We start from the raw sequence: 23,371 nt of genomic DNA, 5'->3' as shown, positions 1-23,371 counted from the left end.
ATATGTTTAGATAATTATAATTAGATTTGTGAAACGAACTAAAGTGTAGGTAATACGCACTTGAGTTAACCAAGAACTGATTGGTTAAGCCGGGATGATCAACATCGTGTATGCAAGCGGCGAACAGCGCCCCGCCCACTTCGAGCGGCGTGAATACGCCCTCCAGCGCCGGTGTATTGAGTAGCACATTAGTGCTTTGTGTCACATCGGCGGCATGCAGCGAATTGTGAAACGGATTGTCTTTGACGTAGTGGTCCTCCAGAGTAGACATAAAGTTAAGAAAAGTTTTCGGTGGTATCATAAGACTGGTCAGTAATTCTCTACTCTGTGGGGCGGAACGAAAAAACGAAAAAGAGGATTTTCATTGATTTGATATTTGAATGATATGATATGATGCGATATGATTTTCATTTTCATTTTATTTTTCGCACCTGAAATATGGTGTATGCCACACAGGTGAGCGGTCGATTGACACTGAACTCGCCGATGCTGAATATCTGAATACCCCAGGTGTCCAGTTCGCCGAGCAGCGTGCCCAGCTCATTCTCCCTGGGTGTCTCCACACCGAAGGTGGGCAAACGTTCGCCGGTAAAGCTATTCGTATGCGACAGCGGTCTCTTCACGCCGCTGATCTGCGACATGGGCGGACCGCGCGGCGATCGGGAGCGTGCATACTGTCCAGCGGACTGTTGACCAGCGGCTGCATTGGCGGCGACCAGCTCGGGATTATCCTCCACGCGCAGCGATGGCAAGTCGAACTCCTGTTGCTTGTCTGCAAGGAGTTGGAACGAATGTTATATTATATATTAATTTAAATGGATTTCAATTGTTTGGTACAACAAATGAAGATATCGAAGACATCGTTTTGAGCCATCAACACACACATGGGTCAGGTATCTTGTACAATATGTATATCTACATCTGCATATTTCTATAACCAAAGTGGGGCAGGCGAATGTCGGCCAAGGGATGTGAAAGATGTGAAAGATGTGGATGTGGATGTGGAGCAGCGACCCAAGTCCTTCAACTCGCATTGCTCAGGGTAGCCTTGCTTCTTACTCGGTGCTTAAATAGCCGTATAAATATTCAAGCGTTCGACGGCAAACAAGCAAAACTTTTGCAGTTTTCCCCATTCAAAATTCCATTGCCTACTTTTTGGGGCCGCAGCCCTTAAACCCTCGCAGCCCAATTGTTTTTGTTTTTGTTTTTGTTTGTTTGTCGCTGTTTGTGGCATGGAGAGCAAATTCAAATTCAAATTGCCTGTGCATAAATTAATATTCATTTCAAATTCCAAATTGCGTTGAATTGCGTTCGTTTGCCGGTAAAAACTACATAAAAACTTAAAAACTACACATCAAACATAAATAACCATGCAGGGAAATGGATGTGTTTCATTTGCTAGCATAAAAGAGCGACACAAGCGACAGGATTGTGTCCTTTTAATGTGGCTCATGTGTTTCCACATTTGATCAACTCTTGACAAGCTTGTACAAAATTTTAAAGCACTAAAGTCAAGCAGTTTTTTCTTTTTTTTTTTGTTTGGTTTTCCACTCCTTGCGTTTCTTTTTGGCATGCTCGAAAATCTCTTCCTTTCAACGGAAAATTTATTCACCTGATATGTGTGGCAGTATCTTGTTTTGCATATGCTGCTGTCCTTACTTTCTCTTCGGTTGATATTTTTTTTTTTTTTTTTTTTTTGAGATTTTCCTGTTTCCCAGGGCGAATTTCAGGTGCTGAAATCTGTTTTGGCGCACCATAATTTTTTTTGGGGCATTTTCCTAACCTTCTTTCTCATTCCCTCTTCATTCCTTCTTTTTTTTTGACTTTCGAGGTCGAGGCTTCTGTTTCAAATGAAGTGTTACAAATGGACATTAGGCAGCCGTGTGTGTGTGTGTGTGTGTGTGTGTGTGGTTGAGGGGGGGGGGTATTTTATTTTTTTTTCACTGTGTGTATCCCCCAAATGCGATTTTATGCTTGATAAACTACGACAACAACAAGTTAGTTGGGTTAGGCCTGAAAATTCTAGTGAAAAGGTGGGCTTAGATCCCGAGAAGGTCACTTTATCCAACCACCCCCCGCCCCCTTGCCACGCCCCCATGGCCACTCTTTCAGTGGCTGCTCAGTGAAGCAGAAATATGGACAAATGTGCAAATATGCCCGATATCCTTTCGCTCCCTCTGTTCCCACTTTTTTTTCTCCTACGCTTTTAAATTTTATTTTATTTTATTTTTTTTTTGCTGCTTTTTGACTAGGTGCGGCCCCTTTGTTTGTCCACGCTGACGCCACGCCTACCGCCCACTTTGCACGGGAAAAAAATAATTTGAAATATATGCTAACTTCATGAAGTTCATAAGTGGATAACTACTTTGTTAGCAATCGTATTAAATGTTATTTTTTTTTTTAGTTTTTTTTTTAATCACAAATTTAAAAAAAATAGTTTCCAATTCAATTTGTTTTCTGTATTAACGAGCGGTCACTGTTTTAAAGCCCGAATGTATCAACGTTCCCGCACAAAGTGCCACCAAAAACGAGAACTGGGGAAAATGGGGAAAACTTTTCGGTGGAAAATGGGGAACGCCAGCAGAGTGCGTGTGCAGAGGTCTCCTTTTCCTTTTGGGGGATTGGCTCGCAGGTTAAACAATGAAATTTCCACTTCATCTGTTTTTATGCTGCTCTGCATAATTTAATTTTGCACTTTCGATTCGAGAAAATTTGTGTTAGAGACTCCTTTTACAAACAATGAACTATTTTGTGCCCTGGAAATCTATTAAAACGATCTATGTCGAATTACAATGGCAACTACATGGAATATAAAATATACATTAAATACACTTGTTGTTCAAGTGTATTATTTTCTCGACCTTTTTTTTTTTTTTTTTGCAGGCATTTCAAATCCAAATGGATTTGCATAATTTTTTCGAGCTTTTCCGCTCTATTTCGTTGGCTCTGCAGCGCCAGGCAGATTGATGGCCCGAGGCTTTAGCTACTTGAACTCCACATTCTTTTGCTCGTTCCCGCCGCGGTGGCTAATGCGATTTTATTGCATACTTTGGCGAGTCGAGCAGGCAGAAAAAACAAAAAACAAATTGCAGCCAGCGAAAGTTAAAGCCGCAAAACATCTTGAATAACTTTGGAGGAGGGGCTTCTGATGGGTTAAGTCATAGTTCGCAAAAACGGGGTAAATAGAATTGAAAATCCATGGGAAATGATTCGTATTGTTTTGCAAAAACTTTGCAATGAAATGAGTTTCCAAACTTGAAACGGATTTCAGCATTGAATTGCTGATTGCTCGAAAGGAACGGAGAGTAAACTTATTCAAATACATATATATATAAGATATCTAATATCTAACATATCTAACTTACCCAAAAATGTGGAACATATATATTCGGAAATCTGATTTCCCGATCTGCTGGACTCGCTAAAGTGCGACAGCTCCTTGTTGAGCATGCGTTTGAACTGAAAGGGGAGGGGGGAAATTTGAGTTAATTAATTAATTAATTAAGTTAATTAATATCGCACTAATGAATAACCAAAGAACTTAAGACTAACAATCGTTTTGCTATAATGACTCGAACTTAGATAAACAAATAGATAATGTAAAATGTTATTTTGTATCTATTCGCTCGCTGTAACTTGTATCTGAAGTGAAGTGTGAATTTTTGGAATGTTGGAATCCTACCTTAAGCGACGCCATGTCGGAGACGCTGCGATGGGTCTGGATGGTCTCCAGCTGGTCGAGGCACCAGTCCAGCTCCTCGATTGTGTCGGTGGCCAGGCGGGTGTATGCCTCCTCGCCTTGGGATAGCGGGGCTCCTGGTGGATTTCCTGATCGCGAGGCCGACGACGATTGGTTGGGCCGCCTGGATCTTGATGGATTAATACACAGTTTTCCACACACGCACACACACACACACACACACAGAGAGAGAGGGGGATTGGGAAAATGGGCGGGGGGTAGGCGGTTGGGTTCGGGGTGCAGATACAACAAACGAACAAAATCATCAAACAAACAAACAAACAAACAAACAGACAAACGAATCAACAAACAATCGAACAAACATTTAAGGGAGCATGGTAGGCAATTATGAACATTTTGAGAATTTAATTGGGCAATAATTGTTAAAAATTAAAACGGGCAGTGGAAAGGGGGGTAGGGGAAAAGGGGGGAAGTGGGGAGTACGGATTTATGGTATATGGAATGTCACGTAGCATGGTGTGGGTGTGGCAAGTGGCAAGAGGAGAACACGACATTTAGATTTGTGATTTTGCAAAACGTATCGGTGACACACATAGACGCATATGGAAATGGCAAAATCGGAAACAGAGTTAGAGAGAGAGAGAGAGAGCGAGAGAGAGCGGAAGAGAGAGAGAGAAAAAATATTTATATTTGTGAATTTTCATCATTTTTTTTTTTGGGGGGGGGGGGTTAGGGTTTTTTTTTTAATTTAAAAGGGTTCAACTATCTATTTACAGCAATCACTGAAAAGTCAGGTCATCTGAGGGGTTTTAGGGGCCTGCAGGGGGTTAAGGGTTAGATGTTAGGTGTTAAGTGTTAAGTTTTATGTGCTTTAACCCATTTCTTCAAGGCGTGCATCTTTTCGAACAAACGGTTTTATTTACTATTTTAATTAAAAGTGATTAAAATTGTTATTGACATTTTTGGTTTTAGTAAATTTGCTCTATAATTATATGTATTATATATACATATTTATAAACTTATAAGCAGCAATCGACAAGACAAACGAATTGACGGCAATTGTTCTTTGGAAAATTGACTTTTCATAGCTTTTGAACAGAAATGCTCTCTAAATTTAAGTTTTGCGCCATGGATATATTCCACGAAAAAATTCGTATAAAATGTGTGTTTCTGTCCCACTTGTTTTGGCGATACACTTGTTGTATTTTTGGAATATTTCGCGTCATTTCTGAAAAGTTGGGTGTTTTTTTTTTTTATCGAATGTCGTGTGCGTACCTCCAACCTTTCGCAGGGTTCTATTTATATTATTTCATCTAATCTATTTGCGTTTTTTGTTTTTCCACATTTTTTTTCTATAGACTCGAGCATCAAAAGTTATTGTTGGAGGCGAGTGTTATTTATTTTGTTTGTTGTCATTGTGGTCGCTGCTTTTGATTAATTAAAGTGTGAGACGACAACAAAAAAAAAACACAAACACCAAGACCAGCGAGAGAGGGAGCGAGAGAGAGAGACAGAGGGGTAGAGAGAGAGAGAGAGGGAGAGAGCGAGAGTAGGTTAAGGCGAGCAGAGAGCAGGCGGTAGCACACATAGGGGTTAAGGGGGTTAAAAACAGAGCGAGATTTCATATTTTCGGGGTCAAGTACATTGCATATACATAGTACACAACAAATTGAATGCCTCCCGTGGATTGTGGAGGCTGTGGTGGCTAACGGGGGGCTGAGGGGGTGTGGTGGTAAAAGGGGCGTGTCAAGGTCACAATACACTTACTTGTTTGATGCTGGAACATTTGTCAGACTTAATAAATTGTTGCGCACTGAACGTAAGCTGGCTAAAATTTGGGCGAAAGGCGTCACAATGAGATCCTCGCCATGGCTGCAAAAAAAAAAAAATAAAAATTGTGAAAGAAATTTTTTAGAAAGGTGAATTGTTATTAGTTTGTAATTGAAATGCAGTGCAAATATTTCTTAAAATAAGCCAAAAACCAGAAGAAGATAAGCAGTGTTAAGCCATGCAATTATATTAACCACTATGAAATATATATGTAAGCTTTAAAAATTATTATTAATAATAATTATGGTGCATGGAAATGCATTAACTGTGCAAACTTTGAAAGTTTCCCTTTGAAGTGCAGAACATTAATGAAAAACAATGAGATTATTTTCCTTTCATATTTCGCAAATAAAACCAATTGAGAAAAAATGATTTTTTAAATATCTAAAAGAATGCTAGAATAGCATTTCACAGAGCCAACCATATTAACAACAACTTTTGCTAAACTATTGATCTTTTTTTTCTCATTACACTGTAATATGCTTTCATAATTGTGCATAGTGTGTTTGGAAACATATAAAAGTCGGTCAACCGAATACTCTTACATCGTACAAGTTTCTAAGGCTCTTTGATGCATTGCCAAAAGCTGCGAAAACAAGACCATAAATAACACCAAGAATTTTAAACGATTTTTTTTTTTTTTTTTGCTAATTTATTTAAATTTTGATCTTTTTCATTTTGCTGTATTCTCTGTTGAAACTATGTAATTTGTTTGGCATTCATTTTGAGTAGAATTTAAATGGCAAAATGTTGTGAAAATCGAATACGGCGCTCAAAAAAAACCAAAAAAAAAAGGTCAGCGAAGAAAAAAGACAAGCGAAAAGGGACGCCATGGCGACGGCCAAGTTTCGCTTTTTATACGCCGCCCTTTTTTTTATGCTGAAAATTCTACGCAAATTGCGGGAAACATATAGAAATAGAAAGGCCACTGGAAGGAAGCTCCAAGATGTGGGCGTGGCTCATGGGCCGGACTTTTCCTTCTTGGCCAAAGTGGCTGAGATTTTTCGCTGTGTGCCAAAAATAAGTAAAAGCAAAAGGAAGCCAAAAACTTGCGAAGAAATACTCAGAATTGAGCATTGAGCAAAAGAAAAAAAAAAAAAACAAGGAGACACGAAACACGTTGACAAACAAAAAATGGCATAAATAATTATGTATAAAAAGCAAATACATATAGACATATATGTGTGTGTATATGCATATGTATGTACATGTATGTATGTATGTGTGCAAAGTTGCGGGGGTGTTCACATCGGTGCCGTCACGAATTGGTAGACAAATTAAACGCTGTGAAACGGCGCCAAAGAATTTAAATTAAAATTAATTGAAAGCGAAACGTGAGGGATGGGCCAACATTTTCCATCATTTCATCAAAATATTGAACAGCATTAGAAAGCATAGAAAACATGCATATTCGAAAATAAATCCATCAATTCGATCAATCGAAATGGCGCTGAGTGAAAGTATAAAGATATTTTAATGTGTGCACAATTTTGACCTTCTTCGCGGTCACAATTGCAATGATTTTCAAACAATGAAAACGCAGAGAACTCATATTTCTGGCCACTTTTCGCTAACTTCACGCTATTTGCTTGCTTAACACACTTTTGTCCGATTTGCCTGACTTTTGGCACGTCGCTTTTATATGGCGCTCATTGAAATCGGTACGGAAAAAATCGTGCCAGACATTATCCATTATCCATCGATAAACGCAAACAACACTGGAAAATGGCGGGAAAAGCGAATGTTGAAAAACAAATGAGTTTGTCTGCCCCTTTTGCACTCGAAGAACTTTCATGTTGGTTAATTTTTTTGTTGACACTGATTTGTCATTTCGTTTTCGGGGTGCGTCCACCCCTGAATATTTTCATAGTATTTCTGTGCCATTTCGCCAGCTATTTCGGGTGTATATTTATATTGCGACGCATTTTCAACACGCCCACCAAAAGATCGCCTCTTTAGTTAAAAACACAGCGTGACTCATCAAAAGACAGTAGTAGACAAATGAAAGATTGATGTAAATAAATTAAATTTTAATCACTATCACAAAGTTTGCAAGCCCACTAATTTGAAGCTAAATGACAAATCCAAACGGATTCCATAAAATTGAACAGCTTAACTCATTTATTTCCCATGATGACTAGAAGCCTAATGGCAAAGGTAGACACAAATATGTATAGTTTCTGGGAATTTGTGCGAAAACAAAATTTGAAACGCAATGACATTCACTCAAATTTAAATAATAAGTGTTTCGCCAGACGGTATTTGTCTGATTTAAAAAGGGAATTCCCGCAGAACGCAGACAAAAAATTGCAAATTAAAATTAAAATTAAATCAAGCATAAATATATACATATGTATAAAAACTAAAGCTCAGCCAAACATATTGGCATAGAAATAAACGCGAACCATAGATCATAATTAATGGAGGCATATATAAAAAAGACACGCGGCCTGTTGGATGTCATTAAAATTGAAATTTGCTATATTTTCGATATATATATGTACATATCTCAAGAGATATATATATATATATATCTATAACATATAGAAGAGGCCAAACTATTTCGAGAGCTGGCCATAAATGGCCCTGATCGTGCCAGTAGTATATCCCTTGATATATATATATATATATATATATACCTGCGCTGTGATTTGATGGAGAACATGTTGTCCCGATCGTTAAGAATGGTCAAAGCCAAATCGTCCTGCATTATCGAGGGTATCATATTGAAGAAACTATGCACTCGCGGCAGAGACTGCGACGATGCTGAGTTTTTGTTTAGCATTTTGCTCTGGATTTTGCACACTTAAAACAGCAAAAAAAAAAAATGAAATAAAATAACGCAATCTTGTTGTTTATAATACACGAAATGAATTTAACAAGCACTTTTGGCCCCCATGGGCCCACTAGTACGAAATTCTTTGCTTCGCTTGATAAACGTCTTTAAGTCGCCTGTTTAGTTTTTTAGTTCTTCTGCGATTTTGAAGCAATCCGGTTTCGGCTATTTTCCGAGATTTCCGCGGCTAGTTTCAGATTTTTTCGAAATTTCCACGAGCAGCCGCTAAACGAGAATGAAGCGCGTCCCGCGGCAGAAAAATACAGAAATCAGAAAGCACAGTGGCCAAACCACACGTAAAAGAAAAAATTATCGCAGACGAGTCTCGCGAGAGCAGAGCGCACAAATTATATTCAACTTATAAAAAAAAAAGAAGAAAAAAAAGAAAATACAATATTTCTACTTGTCGCTCGTGAGAGTGTTTTTTCTTATTTTCATCTCGCTTAAGATTTCAGCTTGCTTTTCATCTTCATCAGGCGAACCGAGCAGCAGTTGCTCAATTATTGCGAATACAGGGTGTGCGAGTGAATGTGTGCCATATATGTAAATACTTTGAAATCAGTTTGCAAAGCACGCATATCGCGTGCAAATCAAATGCAAAATTGCCAAGAGAACGAAGTTCTTTTTTTTTACATTTTCTCGAACCACCCTGTTTTTTTTTTTTGGGAATACGTCCTTCTCTGGGCACTTCATCATTATTACCATTGGCGTCGTCATAGGCAACGCAACTATACTCATGATGAGCACTCGGCATGAGAAAAGATAGCTACGCTCAAATAATTTAATTTTCATTTGCTGTGCCTCCCCCCCCCCATTTCCCGCGCCTTCTGTCGACGCTTTTCCCATCGCACTTACCTACGCTAATGCTTAATAAATTCACCCTCTCTATTTTCGCTGGTTAATATTAATAGTATTAATATTCTTGTTGTTTTTGCTTCTGCAGCTGTTCGCATTTGATTAACGCTCATTAGCGGCAGCAACAAAATACAAATAAAAAAATCAAAACAGCGTTCACATTCATTTGTTAAATACGGCAATGAATTTAATACCTTTCGCATGATAGCGAAGAAATGTATAAATATTAAAGAAATAAGAAAAACGAGGGCATGCAGAGAAAATTAAAAAAAAAAAAATGCAAAACAGAGAATAATGTTACAGGAATTCTAATAATACAAATTCTATGGGCGATTTTTTTTTTTTTTGGAATTTTTGCCTACGCAGCGCACTTAAGCTGATAACTGGGTAATAAGGACCACATTACTCATGCGCACCGTGCGCCGAAATGGGATTTTGAATGCATTATGCATTTATTGCATTGACTGAGCGAATGATTGCAGTCATTACACACAGCTTCAACGACGTTCTAATCTATACACGTAAAAAAAATTAGTTAGCTAAACAATGCATGATGACAAAATCAAGTAAGTTTCAAACAATAAACGTTAGTTTAGTAAATCACATTTAAATCTATATATGCATCATTCCACAAAACTTGATTCGAAAACGATTCTGTTTTATTTCTCAAGTGCACTCATAAACAAAAGCTCAAACTACTCGAGTGCCCAAGCAATTCGAATAAACATTCTCCGGGGAATGAATATCTTCGGGCATTTGTCTTAATCTGACTGATGGCAGTGATTTACAAAAGATTTATGCAATCAAACTGTTTCTGTGCCCACAATTCACATTTGGCTGCCTTGAAAATCAGTCAACTAAAACTATAACCGTTTCAAATGTCCATTAATTTATATAATACTGAATGAGCTTTGCTGCTCTAAATGTGTTGAGTGTGTACACTCCAAGAATTTTGTGTCTTAAATTCAAACTTTACAGGGGACGATAAAAAAAATTATAAATTTGTACTTCTAAAGTGGAACAAATATCTTTTTTTCACAATTCTAATAAATAGATATATTAAATATATACAATAAATATATAAATATATTTATAAAGGTTTTTAATGCCTCCGGTGGAGGCTAAAATTGTCTGTCTATCGGGGAAATATTTTATATTTGGCCCTTATTCGTTTTGGCTATATCATGGAAGAATGCACTCGAAGCTGCCGATATTAAAGCACTTAATTTGCATTTCACTTTTGGCTCAGCACAGCCATTTTCCATTTTCCATTTACCATTTTCCGCTTACCCCAGCCAGCCTGCCATTTCCATGCCACACACACACACACACACACACACAGCTATAAAAAGGAATTTCTATTTTTTCGCCGCTGGGTGTGAATGACAAATCTGCAATGTGCGATGCATTTTTCCTGTATATACACATACAAATATACAGTATACATATATAGATGTGTATATAGTGTCTCACATATGTATATTAAAGCTAAAATTATGCGCCCGCAATCACGAGCACTCACGAATCATATTCAGGCACTCACAGTTTATTTTCTGTTCTTTTTTTTTTTTTTTTTGAGGCAATTGATGCAGTGCCTCCACTGGTGGCAGTGCAAATTTAATGCACGGGAAAAATGTATTTTATTTAGTTGAAGATGAAGCAAAAGCATTTCTCTACTGCTGCCTCATCTTGGGCCATATTTTATGGGATCTTCGCTTTGCTTTTTCGGTCTTGTTTCGTGTGCCACAGCGTTTCTTTGGGTGTCACGCTGCGTATGAGTAATGCGAGAAACGGTACGTATACGCCCGGTGGTACGAGCGATGCACTGCATGTGGCAACTAGACTGCGACCACAGCGGGTGACTTTCTCGAGAGAGAGAAAGAGAAAGAGAGATAGAGAGAGAGAGAGAGAGAGAGAGAGAGTTCCCCCTGATTGACTTCTGTCAGCAATTATTCCGTTTTATTTATTTTCTCTATATACAATTCTCTGTTTTTTTTTTTTTTTATTTTGGGGCCTTGGCACTTGGGCACAGGAAATAGGAAATGTTTTTCATATTTAAATTAGCTTGGCCTGCACTCAATAATATGCCAGATGTCAGCGTCATTCGATGTGCGAAATTCCTTTTGCAACTCGTGACTGTCCAAGACAAATGGGAATGACTCAACAACGGGTTATGTCGAAAGTCGAAAGATTCGTTTGTACGTGGGCTTAAGTTCAAAGTTCATTGAACCAAGAAAAGGCTGTTATGCAAAAAGGAATGCGTGCAAAGCCTTGATTACAAAGTACAGGAACAATATTGTTGAAAAATAATTCGAAAGAGAATTATTCCTACGCTAAAATGAAGTACACACGTAATTCTTAATTGTTATTTACGTCCTTTTATAAAATAGATTTTATACCATACCATTGTTGCTTACAACATACATTTAAACACTATGATTTAATCTATCAATGATTGCAAGCAAGCAAAGTAAACAAATAAAATGTGATAAAACAATGGAAATCCATGATAAAATAGCTACAAATTAACCTTAATAAGTCCGCAAACATAATTTCGCAATATAATTATGTATATGTAATTATCGGGTATTCAAGTGGTGAAAACCAAAAACAGCATGCTAATCACAAAATGCAGGACGGCAATGGCGGAATGAAAAGGACAACAAACATACAAACATCAAATGCAAAGGCAGGCAAGACATAACGATAGAGATAGATAGATAGATAGATAGATTGATAGATAGCTAGATAGAGAGAGACAGAGATAGATAGATAGAGAGAGAGAGAGAGAGCGATATAGGCAAATCAATTCTCTCGGCATACGTACGATCGGTCAACGAGTATAGAGGCTTCCTGTTCTTTAAACCTGGAAAAAGGGTTACAATCTTAATAAACAACGAGTATACAGACAACAATCATAAGAATTGTACTAAGCTTAGTGAAGTAAATAGAGGGAATTATAGGTTAGAAAATGGGGGAAAACTAAGCGGAAACTAGGGGGGCAATTACGATGGTAAACTAAACATGTGTAAAATCAAATCATATTTTTGATATACAACTAAAAAAAAAAATACGAATAGTCCTTTCGTAACTTTCAATTAAATATATACATATAACACGTACATTACTCTACGGGGAATGTAAAACTGTTCAGCTCTTTGGAAACTAAGCATATGTTGCACAATTGTTGTTACCTGAAGTCATTAAATAAGTCTATACACACCCATGTAATAATTGCGAAATGCATCCAGCTTTAGTCTCAATTGTTTATGTTTCGAACACGAAACTAAAACGAACAGTTTGCAAACTAAAACCACTTAATACATTGCACTGTTTAATCGAAAAAAAAAAAGAAAACTGTGTTGTTTATATCGAACTTATATCGAAGTTCATATATGAGATTAAGCAGGAATTTTCTAATTCCACTTTGAATGCGAAAATTCTCATTCAAATTATGAATACATTTAAGAAGAGTCGGCGAGCCTTTTCTCTATGTGTATTTTAGCCGAGAGACCAATTGATGCGTCACGTGCAGCCAAATGCTAAGTGCGGGGGGTTGAAAGCGGGTGGAAAGTGGGTGGAAAGTGGGGAAGTGGGGCGGCAATGCCCGACGACTTTCGCTGACGCAGACAATGACCCCGCCGCATAGATCAGTGCAAATCCAGCGTAATGACGTCATTCTACCACGTCACAACAAACAGACAGACAAACAGAAAATGTGGCGAGCAGAGAAGGGGGAGCTGGGGCTGCACAAAAGTCGAAGTTGAAGTGTTGACATTTAAGCACATGGCCAAAAGGACACCACCCCACACCACCCCTAGTCATCAACCACCAGCCCCGCCCCTTTTGGCAACCGACTTCGCCGCCCATTTGTCTCCTGCATTTAGAACTTTGTGTGCAAATGTCATTGGGCGCAAATAAAGGGGGATGGGCAGTGCAAAGGCCCTTTTACATAATAGGAGGTCAACTTAATCGGACCTTTGGCGACATTACGTTATCTAACTTTGTTTTGTTTTGGCAATAGAGAAAGCTCGTCGTAGGATTTATTTTGTACGGCATTCGTTCGTTTGAACCTTGGTTGTGACATTAAATTTATAATATTGTTGGTTTGTTTGTTTTCTTTTTTTTTTCCACCACATTCAAAGCTGACTTGAAGGAAATATGAAATCGTTTAAACAATTTGGATTTCCAGCACCTCAGTTGACCGCAATTAACCCGAAACTAAAGCACAAGCAATGCAAGAAGCGGAAATCCAACGAAAAGGATTTCACAACCTTTCTTCTGCACTTCCTTCAAAACTCTTAATTCCAATTCGGTTTCTATTTTACCAGCTCTCTGTAGTTTTTCCATCAGTTTATAAAGTTAATGGCAACGCAAGTTGCAGCCAACAGGATGAATTTCAAAAGGAATTTCCATGGTTGGCTGGACGAAAACTTTTCCGAGGGGGCAAAGTCACCTGACTCAGTTTTGGGAACAAATTAAGGCCAGAATTTAGGATTTCGCGTAGAAGAAATGCTCCATTGAATCTTATTTGCATTCCTCACTCTGTATTGATTTTCTTGTACGCTACTTTTTTTTTCGATTTTTTTCTGTTTTTTTTTTTTGCAGTGAACAAGTCTTGGAAATCCTACCCCACTACAAGAATTGTTTTCTGCCATTTGCTGAAAACAATTCCACTTAACTGCATCTATTATTATTGTTGCCATGATTATTTTCTCGTTTTTCGGACTGGCTGTCCGAAAATGTGAGATGGAACATCCCGATATGCCGACAACAAAATATTATGACTAATTGTGAGCTGTTTTGCTCGAATGACGACCTTGACATTTACACGGAAAATAACAAAATCCAAAAAGCCAAATGGATGGTGGGTGGCTGGTGGGTGGTGGGTGGTGGGTTGGTGGTATGCAAGACAGAATATCGGACAGTCGGCTAATTATTTGTTATTAGTGTTGAAATCTTTATGAAACTTGGTCGTCAGTCAATGGTTTCGGTACTTGGGTATTGGGTATTGCTCGCTCAGCTCAGGATTCCCATTCGCCAATCCATCCATAAATACATATGTAAGTGTGTGTGTGTGTGTGTGTGTGTGTGTAATTGACAGCTCATCAGGAACATTGTTTGAAAGTGGCAGCCCCTAGAAATATTCCAACTTGATTGAAAGCAAACGCAGCGTGCGTTGAAAGGTGAAGATTGCCACTACCCTTCCCTTCCCTTCCCATCTCTACACTCTTTCCACCCACACGTTTCCTTCTTCTGGTTTTCCCACGACTCTTTCCCCAGGGGAGGAGCGGCGGAGGGAGTGGGGGAGTGGGGGGTGGGACAGTTTGGCAGGCCGAAAAACTTTGAAGGCAGACAAAAGTTTTCGGCTTCCATGCCACACCGAAAACAAATGCAAATTGCGTTGCTGTCGCCTGCCAAAAACATTTGACCGTAAAGGGAAAACTACAACAACACCTGAGGAAAAAAGCAACCCACAACAACAACAATAGGGATGGCCATAAAGGAAAAACAAAACGCCTATATCAACTAAAATTGAGTTGGTTCTATTTGAACGAATTACACAACAGATACTACAAAGAATTTCTTATAATTTTCACTTTTAATAAACTTTAAATCGCTGTACTAAATATAATCGATTTTATTAACAGCGTTTTTGTTGTTGTAAAAATTCAGCTTGTTAGCCATATTGATTGATTGATTGATTGATTGAGGTTTTTCCTTTTGATCGCAAGATGTTTTCCGTCCTGATTTTAAGTGTTCTATCGGGCCAAAAAATTTTGCTTTTGTAATTTTACAGCCAATCATTTGCGCCATACATTCAAAGGAAAGAAGGTGGGGAAAACTGAAAAACTGAAAAGTGGCAAAAAGGGAAAGCTCACTTTTGGCGCTGTGAAAATGTAAATATTTTGCCAGCCTTTGCTCGCGATTTTCCCCGCCTCTCTCCCTTTTTTCACCCAACTGTTCGTGGTGATCATTAACCGCCTTCCACTTTTGTTTTGTTGTTATTGCAGCTGCATGTGTAATTAGGGGGTATTGTTTTTGTGCATATTACATCTGTACGCGTAAGCTTTCGGTTCGAGTATGTGTGTGAGTGAGTGTGTGTGTGTGAGGGAATTTCGCTTTTGTCTGTGCTTGCATGGCCCCATTGCCGGTGCCAAAACTGAAAAAAAATAGTCGGAGTGCAGGGGGTGCACTCAAAAATACAGCAGCCAGAATGCTAGCCAAAAAAAAAAACTGACACTCACTATGAAACACATACAGCAACACAAACGGAAGTAAAAAAAAAGTAGTGGATTTCCGGCCCCAGTGTTGCATAACGCGATTTTGGCCATGCATGTGTAATGGCTGTTTTTTTGTTTTTTTTTTTTTGGACGAGGGAAACTACTGTGACTAACTAATTGAAGTTCAAGCCTTAGGCGCTATAAAAGCTGTGCACAAAATATGCCCAGCAACAGACAGCAGATGCAGTGCGCAAAATGCATCTACATAGAGATTAAATTTAAGGTTGTACGGTTTAACAAAGAAAAAGCCTCGGAGCCTAAAATGCCAGCAAAGTTGTTGCACTTTTCGCCTCTGTGTGCGTTTCGAATTTAGCTGGCTCTTTGGAGGGCCCTCTTCCCCTGTCAGCTTCGCACCTCATATCTCTCCCTTCATCTGACCTTCCGAATTCAAATATCTCTCGTCAAGTTCATGTTTGCTCAAAGCGAAAACGGCTAGAAATCCTTTAAACACCAGCTTAAAATGGTTTCGAAAACTGAAAACGCATTAAAGCCTTGTTTATTATAAAACTTATTTCATAATTGTTGAAGTGAAAAATATAAATGTAAATTATAAGAGAATGAAAAACCGAAATAAAGCTTAAACTGTATTTGTTTTAAAGAGTGTAGTAGGAATTATAGATACGGAGCGAAAACGGAGAAGCAGAGCCATCATAAAATTAAATATTTTCTATGTGGTGCCGATAGAATCGAGTAAAACAAGACATGTAGTAGAAAATAGTAGGAAACCATCTTTAAAATAGATAGAGAAAGACACGCTTTAAAAAATAAGGAAGAGAGTACAGGCATAAACGATTATATGGTGTTGGTAAAGACCAAATAGAGCAGAGAATGAAAGGAAAGTCAGTATAGAAGAAGGTTCCCCGCAAAACGAATAAACGAATAGTATCGAATTGTATAAGGTAACAGTGTAGATAAACACCACAGAAAACAACACTAAACGCACTCATAGTAATCGTATCAGAAAAATGTCCGAACAAAGCAAAGGAACCATAAGCGAAAAAAACGATAATCAAAGCCGTTTCGAATAAGGGAGAGCGCCACAAACATGGAAAAGGTGTTGAAAATGGCCAGCATCATCATTATCTGAGCTCCAATTGAACAGTTGAATGTTTATTGGTTGGCATTCACAAAATAATAACGAAGGAAAAATCAGCAACTTAAATATCCAACTCAAAACATATGCAATAATGAATTATATATATATATATATATATATATATATATATATATATATGTAGATGGGGGGCAATGGGAAATCAAGTGGTGTGCAAAATCTTCGTTAGGAACTTACCTTTCGCTAGCGATGCTTGAGTTTCGGGACATGGACTTGGGTGACATCTCAAAGTCCGAATCGGAGCGATATAGAAACGATTCGCGACGCTGCGGCAAATTCTGTAGTACCAAACCGGCGCTGGGTGAGCCGCCCTCGAGCGGTGATCTAGCGCCCTGGCCATTTTCTACATCGAAACTGAAACGATAATGTTGAGAAAATTCGATTAGCATGCTTTTGCAATGCCAATTAATTGTAGATATATGTATAAGTAAATAAGATATTTGTATATGTTTTCTACAGACCCATGACACATATCGTTTTTGTCGAAAAAGAAATGAACCTAAAATGTGAGAGCAAAGCCACCGGAAACGGAAGCGCGCCTAACAAGGCACATTTAAAGTTTCATTTCGTTAGTCATCTCTGGCTCTTTTTTTTTTGTTCAGCTCAGTTGTCTGCGGCATAAAGTTTTTCTGGCTGGCAAAATTCTTGTAACAAGTTCGTCCCACTCCAAAAAATAAAAAAAAACGAAAAAAGTAAAAGTCAGTCCGGTTGGACAGAAAATGTAAAAGGAAAGTTTAGTCAATTCTGGGCCAAGACTCCGAGTTTTGGGGGAGATATTAAAAAAAAAAAGTAAAATTAAATAAAAGAAACTCCCTTTAAACTGCCGGCTCATCTTGACAACAAAAAAAAAGGTCGAGCTTCAATTTGCCGCTAGGTGGCTGCTTAAAACTTATAATCAGCCTTCGGTTCATTAATGCCAATTTAATCTGATGCAAAAGCTTAAGAAATAAACACTAAAGTAATGTAACATAGTAAAAGTCATAAGCGTATATCAAGAAACAGACTGCAATAGAAGTGAAGTGAAAACTAGCCGAATTGGTTAACTGCAAAAAATATCAATTCGTACGTTTCCGACACTTATTCGCAACTTTCTTGTTTTATACTGTTGAGAGCAGCAACCATTCCACTTTTGGTGCTTTTCAAACACCTCCCCTTTCATTTTCCTCGCCACGCTGAGGAAAAGTCGTAAAGAAAAATGATGTTTTAAGTAAAATTTATACCGGGGTCATTAAGTAAACTTGGCACAAAGTTGTTGCCGCTTGTTGCTACTGCTACTGTTTGGTTTTTTTTTTTTTGGTTCATTTCTTGAGGCTGGAAGGTTGAAGGTGCTGGGAAAGTGCTGGGAAAATGCTGGAAAAAGGGGGGGGGGGGGGGTGGCGGCGTTGAGCAACAATGTCGCCAGATTCCCTCGCATACTTTGTGGCGCTTTCCCGCAAATGTTATGGCAACAGCAGCGCCGGCGACAAACTGTTTTTAGTTTAGTTTCGGTTTCCAGATTCGGGCATACACTTTCCCACCATTCTTTTTAGTGAGTTTTTTGTATATTTTTAATGGTGCTATGAGCAATCTTTATTGTTGCTCTACATTGAAGAGCAGTCTTTTTTTTTTTTTTTTTTTTTTTTTTGACAATCAAAACAGTTGCGAACGCGAAATAGGAAAATTTCGCTATTGTTGATTTTGGTTCTCAACTGGTTTTCTTGTGCTTTTATTTAGTCTAAAGATATGTGCACTTTATAAAATACAATTTTATTGTTTTTCCATGTTTTCAGCATGGCAAAGCGAGTTATTTTTTTTTTTGTTAATAAAAATTCAAAACCACACAAAGCGATTGAAAATAATACAAATTCGTTGTGTTCATTTTGACGAGGTATTAAAGTATTTAAAATCTCATTGCATTTGCGTACCATTTTATTCTAAATTCAGTTTATTCGTTTGTTTGTCAATTAACTTCTTTCACTTTTCGCCGCTATTCACTCATCTGATTGTCTCCCGGTTTTTGCCCAATATTTATTTAGTTACTTTGTTAAGCACTCGTGCATTCATTCGCACCGTGAATGCAGCATTCATTCCCTTCAAAGTCGCCGAATACTTGGCGCCTGATTATCCTTATGACATCCCAAGGACCTGTCGTAACACTCGAAAAGAACTCGCCCAACATGGAGACAAAAAAAAAAAAACAACACTCAAGCTCATAAAGCGTCCTGTCAGAGGCAGCGCGCAAAAAACGCAGATAAACCAAACAAAAAAGCAAACAAAAAAATGTGAGCAAAAGCGCGAAGAAAGGCCAAATAGAAAACAAAAGATGGGCGAGAGCAGGACAATTATTCGGCGTGCGAAAGAGAGGTCCAGCATGGCCAACGAAAGATACGGCAATATTACAATTAAGCAACATCGCCCAAACTCTAGGTGAAACATAATTTGGAAAATTTTAAACTCGATCCACCAGTAGAAAGCTATAGTAGCTCATCATGGGTAGCTGTATATCTCAAGCGATTCCCATTCATGCAGAGAATATCCTTGGGATTTCACATATCTATAGATTCGGGAATTCAGATTGAGCTTACCATCCACTATTTAGCGACTGTAGCTCATCTCCTTGCTGAAACACATACATACGTCTTTATCCTTTGAGCAACTCCCAGAGACTTTCTTTATTTATAATTGCATACTTGCAGGCGCACCCAAACACAATTACGTACGAGTGGGTGGTGCTGTTGGGCAATTTCTTCCATTCTCTCTCTCTTTTTTTTTTTTTTTGGTTGGCCAAGTGGGTTTTCCTTCGTTTAAGCCGTGACGTGCTTCCAGCCACACACACAGTCGCACTCAAGCCGGATGAAGGCGAAAGTAGCTGGCTGGCGGCAGATTGGCATTGTTATTGTGCCAAGGGAATGCGGGTGGGTGGGGAATTGGGGGGGGGGGGGGGCGGATAAGCTGGAGAAAGCGGGAGTGGCGGACGAACAGGAAGTGGCAGGATGGAGGAGTCGGGCGAAACGGAAGTCTGCCCGACGGCAGCTCTCTTCATGTGCCTAATTATATGTGCAAATAAATGAACGACGCATACTGATTGCGTGGGTGTGAGTGTGCCTGAGTGTGTGCGAGTGTTCACCGCCATCTGTGTGTTTAGGTTTCGTGTTTATGCACAGCTCTATGCTTGTGTGTGTGTGTGTATGTGTGTGTGTGTCTCATAGATGTTTGCCAAAGACAAAAGGTTGGCTCTGTCGAATAAAAAAGAGCGCTAAGCTCAACGCCCAGCGCCAACTTAATTAGTTTGTTAAACTCGCAGCTCACACACACACACACACACACACGCATATGCACTCAAAGGGTGTCTGTGAGAGCCCTTTGGCAGGAAAAATGGCGCGCCAGTCCGGGAAAACAAAGGAAAACAGAAGCATTTTCAACAACAGCGAATGATTTATAAAGGAAAATTGTTTTTCTGTTGTCTTGTTTTCGATGTAATAAACTATGTTGAAAGAACTCATAGCATATGATTGAATTTTATGCTGATAGTATAGCCATTAGTAGGCTCTTTTTAAATCAAATATCCCAGCGTATCTTGAAGGATTTTTCTTAGCCACAAACACAACGAGGGCAAGTGGTAAGTGGCCTCTCACTACCACACAACACATGCACCAAAAATACCGAAAGCCGTAAGACCTTGAGGGCAAATGGAAGCCCGAAAAGAATTCGAAAATAAAATACCCAAAAATCCAAAAACCAAAGCAAAGTGCAGAGAGAGAGAGAGAGAGAGAGAGAGAGAAAGAAAACTGCAGGCGAAAGAGACAGGGCAACGAATGCAACTAACTGTGGGTGTGAAAAGTGGGAGTTGGGAGGTGAGTGGAAAGTGGGTGGCTCGTGAGAGCAAAGAAAAACTGTCACAAGGCCATTAACAAAGCCTGAGACTGACTGCCATGAGGTTGGACGATGATGGAAGACAAGGGGGTGGTGGCAAAAAAAAAAAAGATAAAAAAACAAAATTAAAATTTCCACAGAGAAAAAGTTCTCGAGTGCCTAATGTAAACTTAGTTGCAGGTTGTGGATAGGATACCATTGACACCAATCGCAAATCGTAGTACAAAATAGTACTTTTGGAATCATATAAATATAAGATACCCACAAATGCCGACTTAAGCAGAAACCCATAGGTTTTTCCACCGTGTGATAATGTTTTTTAATGTCGAGGTGAAATGGATGGATGGATGAATGGATGGGCTGCAAATGGAAAATGCGGGCAATGGGCGATGGGCGGTGGGTGGATGTTGCATGTGCATGTTGAATAATTTCACCTGACAGGGCGTGTCCCGTATACCGTGTATGTGTGTGTATGTGTGCGTGTTTCTGTGCGGACAGGATACGCTGATTTTCATTTCATTGCGTTGTGCATTTGATTAACCATCTGGCGCCGTCATCTCTCGCCAAATTGAGCATGTTGCCAGCTCTTGGCAGCCATTTTCGGAGTAAAAGCGAAGCGGAATGGCAGGGAAAAACCCGTGTGTCGAGGGGGAAGAAAATGCACAACGAACAATTAAGTGCACTAACCAATTGAGAGGACTCAATTGCGGCCAACTGATCTGGCAATTTGCGTGCCATGGAATTGGATTAGTTCGGAATTTGTTTGGTAAACACTTACTTACAAGTTCAGAGTGGAAAATAGTGAATGGCAGTTAGCAAATAAACAATATAACTTAAATATTACTATACTATTAGTTAGTCATATTTCTCATTGTGTTCATTTCCCAGTTGCAATTGTTTCAACCCAGTTAGCATGACAATGAACAAACCACACAAGTCACTGCAAGTATTAGATTTTAGTGGTTTTTTTTTTTGCTGCCTTACCCTGCATTTTTAATTACTACCCATAGTTTTTCAGCTTTATTATTTCCACTGCCGTTGCCTTGGAAAATGTAATAAGAAAAAAATGCGTAACATGGCAACCCCTGCCATTCGTTATGACAACCCAGCGTGTTTCATTTTCATGCGAAAACTATTTCTGAGAAACACAGACTGCCAGGAAAATTACGCCAGATAGTTGTTGATCAAATTGCCGGGGCTGAAAACAACCGAGAGTGCACACATCCCAGTTGTACGCGCAATTTTACCCGGAAAAGCCTTTAATGAAGACCCAAGGAAAATACGGAGTGACTGCCACGGCGGCTGCTCAGATTCTTTGCGAGGATGTTAGAAATTTTAGCACACGTCGCCGCAATATTCTCTACCTAATGCACCGATATCTGGTGGAGAATGGATACTATGCGAGTGCCGAGTCCTTGAAAAGCGAAGGACGTCTAACCGACGAATACGAACTGTGCGACAATATCGATCTGGATGCCATGTACCTGGAATATGCCAGCTTTTATAATATGAAATTTGGTAAATATCCGAAAATTCTTAAAAAAGTCGGAGCCAAAATTAAGGTGGAAATGGGTGGTGGAAAGGCGCATGAGAAGACGCCGGCTAAGGAATTGCCCAAGAAACCACCGACTACGGACGCTTCTCTGGCCAATTGGCACATAGGTGTCGGCGCAGCCACACAGGCGTTGAGCAACGAACAGCCGTTGCAGATAAAGAAAATGGAAACAGCAACGGAATCGAATGGCCAGGATAATGCTTGTGAAATCGAACATGTCCATTTGGGTGGTGATGATGTTCTCTTCTCCTCCTTGGAATGGCAATCTCTGGCGGAATTGGTCAAGACATCGATATTGCAGGAAAATATCAAGATCAAGTGGTCGGATGTTTGCGGAAATCAGCGAGCAATTGAGTTGATCAAAGAGGCGGTACTAACGCCCATTGAGTTTCCTCAATTATTCGCACATGGCCTGAAACCCTGGAGATCCTTGCTTCTGCACGGACCACCGGGCAGTGGAAAAACCCTTCTCGCCAAGGCTTTGTATTCCGAGACACAGGGTCAAGTGACATTCTTTAATATAACTGCCAGCATTATGGTCAGCAAGTGGCGTGGTGAATCCGAAAAGATACTGCGAGTTCTCTTTCACATGGCAGCAAAACGAGCACCATCCGTAATTTTCTTCGATGAAATCGAAAGCTTGACCTCGAAAAGGGACAGGGCCACGGATCACGAAAGTTCCAAGCGCTTTAAGAACGAACTTTTGCAACTTTTGGACGGTATGGAGCACTCTCTGAACGGCGTTTTCGTCTTGGCCAGCACCAATTTGCCCTGGGACATTGATGAGGCCTTTTTGCGGCGTTTCGAAAAGAAACTGCTTGTCCAGCTGCCCAATGCGGCGGAAAGAAGTTGCTTGATTAACCGACTTTTGGGCAGCAGCATATCGCTGAATCCACGACTACTCGAGCAGCTGGTGGAGATCTCCGATCATTTTACCGGCGACGAAATACGTCTGGCTTGCAAGGAGATTAGCATGCATCGTGTGCGTTGTGCCACCAAGATTGGTGATCGATCAATCGGCTTGCTTGCTAAGGAATCGCCGGCAGCTATCGAAGCGAATGTGGAGAAGGCCTTCCGGCAAGTGCGACCTTTGGGCCAGAAGCTGTTGGCCAAACACGAGCAGTGGCAGCAGGAAAACGGCTCGTAGGCTGGAATCTCGTAATATGGATATATTTTTTAAAAGCAACTCAATAAATATCTTTTTTTTTTTTAATTTACAATAAAACATTTAAGCCCGTTTGATGATTTCAATTGACTTTTTAAATGTTCGCTTGCGTAGCCAATAACTTGAGTAATGGTAAGGGTAATTAGAATTTCCTTTAAAACATGTCTAATTAATTGTGTA

At 39.4% G+C, this 23,371-nt stretch overlaps 2 protein-coding genes and 1 long non-coding RNA gene across 19 annotated transcripts in view; 2 read left to right on the top strand and 1 right to left on the bottom strand.

Annotated features, from left to right (window-relative positions):
- Positions 1 to 23,371, bottom strand: part of dnc (dunce) — a 167,328-nt gene that overhangs the window by 5,754 nt on the left and 138,203 nt on the right. For 11 of the 17 annotated variants that reach the window (NM_166959.2, NM_001272274.1, NM_166963.2 and 8 more), the window contains 7 exons: positions 16,797 to 16,973; positions 12,049 to 12,087; positions 5,468 to 5,572; positions 3,683 to 3,869; positions 3,366 to 3,459; positions 432 to 772; positions 61 to 325 (listed from right to left, as the gene is read on the bottom strand). In NM_166959.2, the coding sequence (NP_726846.1) occupies positions 61 to 325; positions 432 to 772; positions 3,366 to 3,459; positions 3,683 to 3,869; positions 5,468 to 5,572; positions 12,049 to 12,087; positions 16,797 to 16,973 (1,208 nt within the window). Of the gene's footprint in view, positions 1 to 60; positions 326 to 431; positions 773 to 3,365; positions 3,460 to 3,682; positions 4,145 to 5,467; positions 5,573 to 8,169; positions 8,608 to 12,048; positions 12,088 to 16,796; positions 16,974 to 23,371 lie in introns of those variants that run through there. The other 6 variants (NM_166968.3, NM_166962.2, NM_166970.2 and 3 more) reach the window with 4 other exon arrangements.
- lncRNA:CR44886 (long non-coding RNA:CR44886) overlaps positions 1 to 23,371 on the top strand; it is a 35,068-nt gene that overhangs the window by 10,387 nt on the left and 1,310 nt on the right. The gene's annotated exons all lie outside the window — the stretch shown is intronic.
- CG10793 (uncharacterized protein) lies at positions 21,612 to 23,270 on the top strand. Its single transcript, NM_130698.2, has one exon. The coding sequence runs from the start codon at positions 21,734 to 21,736 to the stop codon at positions 23,171 to 23,173; it is 1,440 nt and encodes a 479-aa protein (NP_570054.2). The 5' UTR covers positions 21,612 to 21,733; the 3' UTR covers positions 23,174 to 23,270.

Source organism: Drosophila melanogaster, chromosome X (assembly GCF_000001215.4).
Source record: "Drosophila melanogaster chromosome X".
NCBI classification, from domain to species: domain Eukaryota; kingdom Metazoa; phylum Arthropoda; class Insecta; order Diptera; family Drosophilidae; genus Drosophila; species Drosophila melanogaster.
Note: the sequence above shows the minus strand (reverse complement) of the source record. Positions and strands in the feature narration are given on the sequence as shown.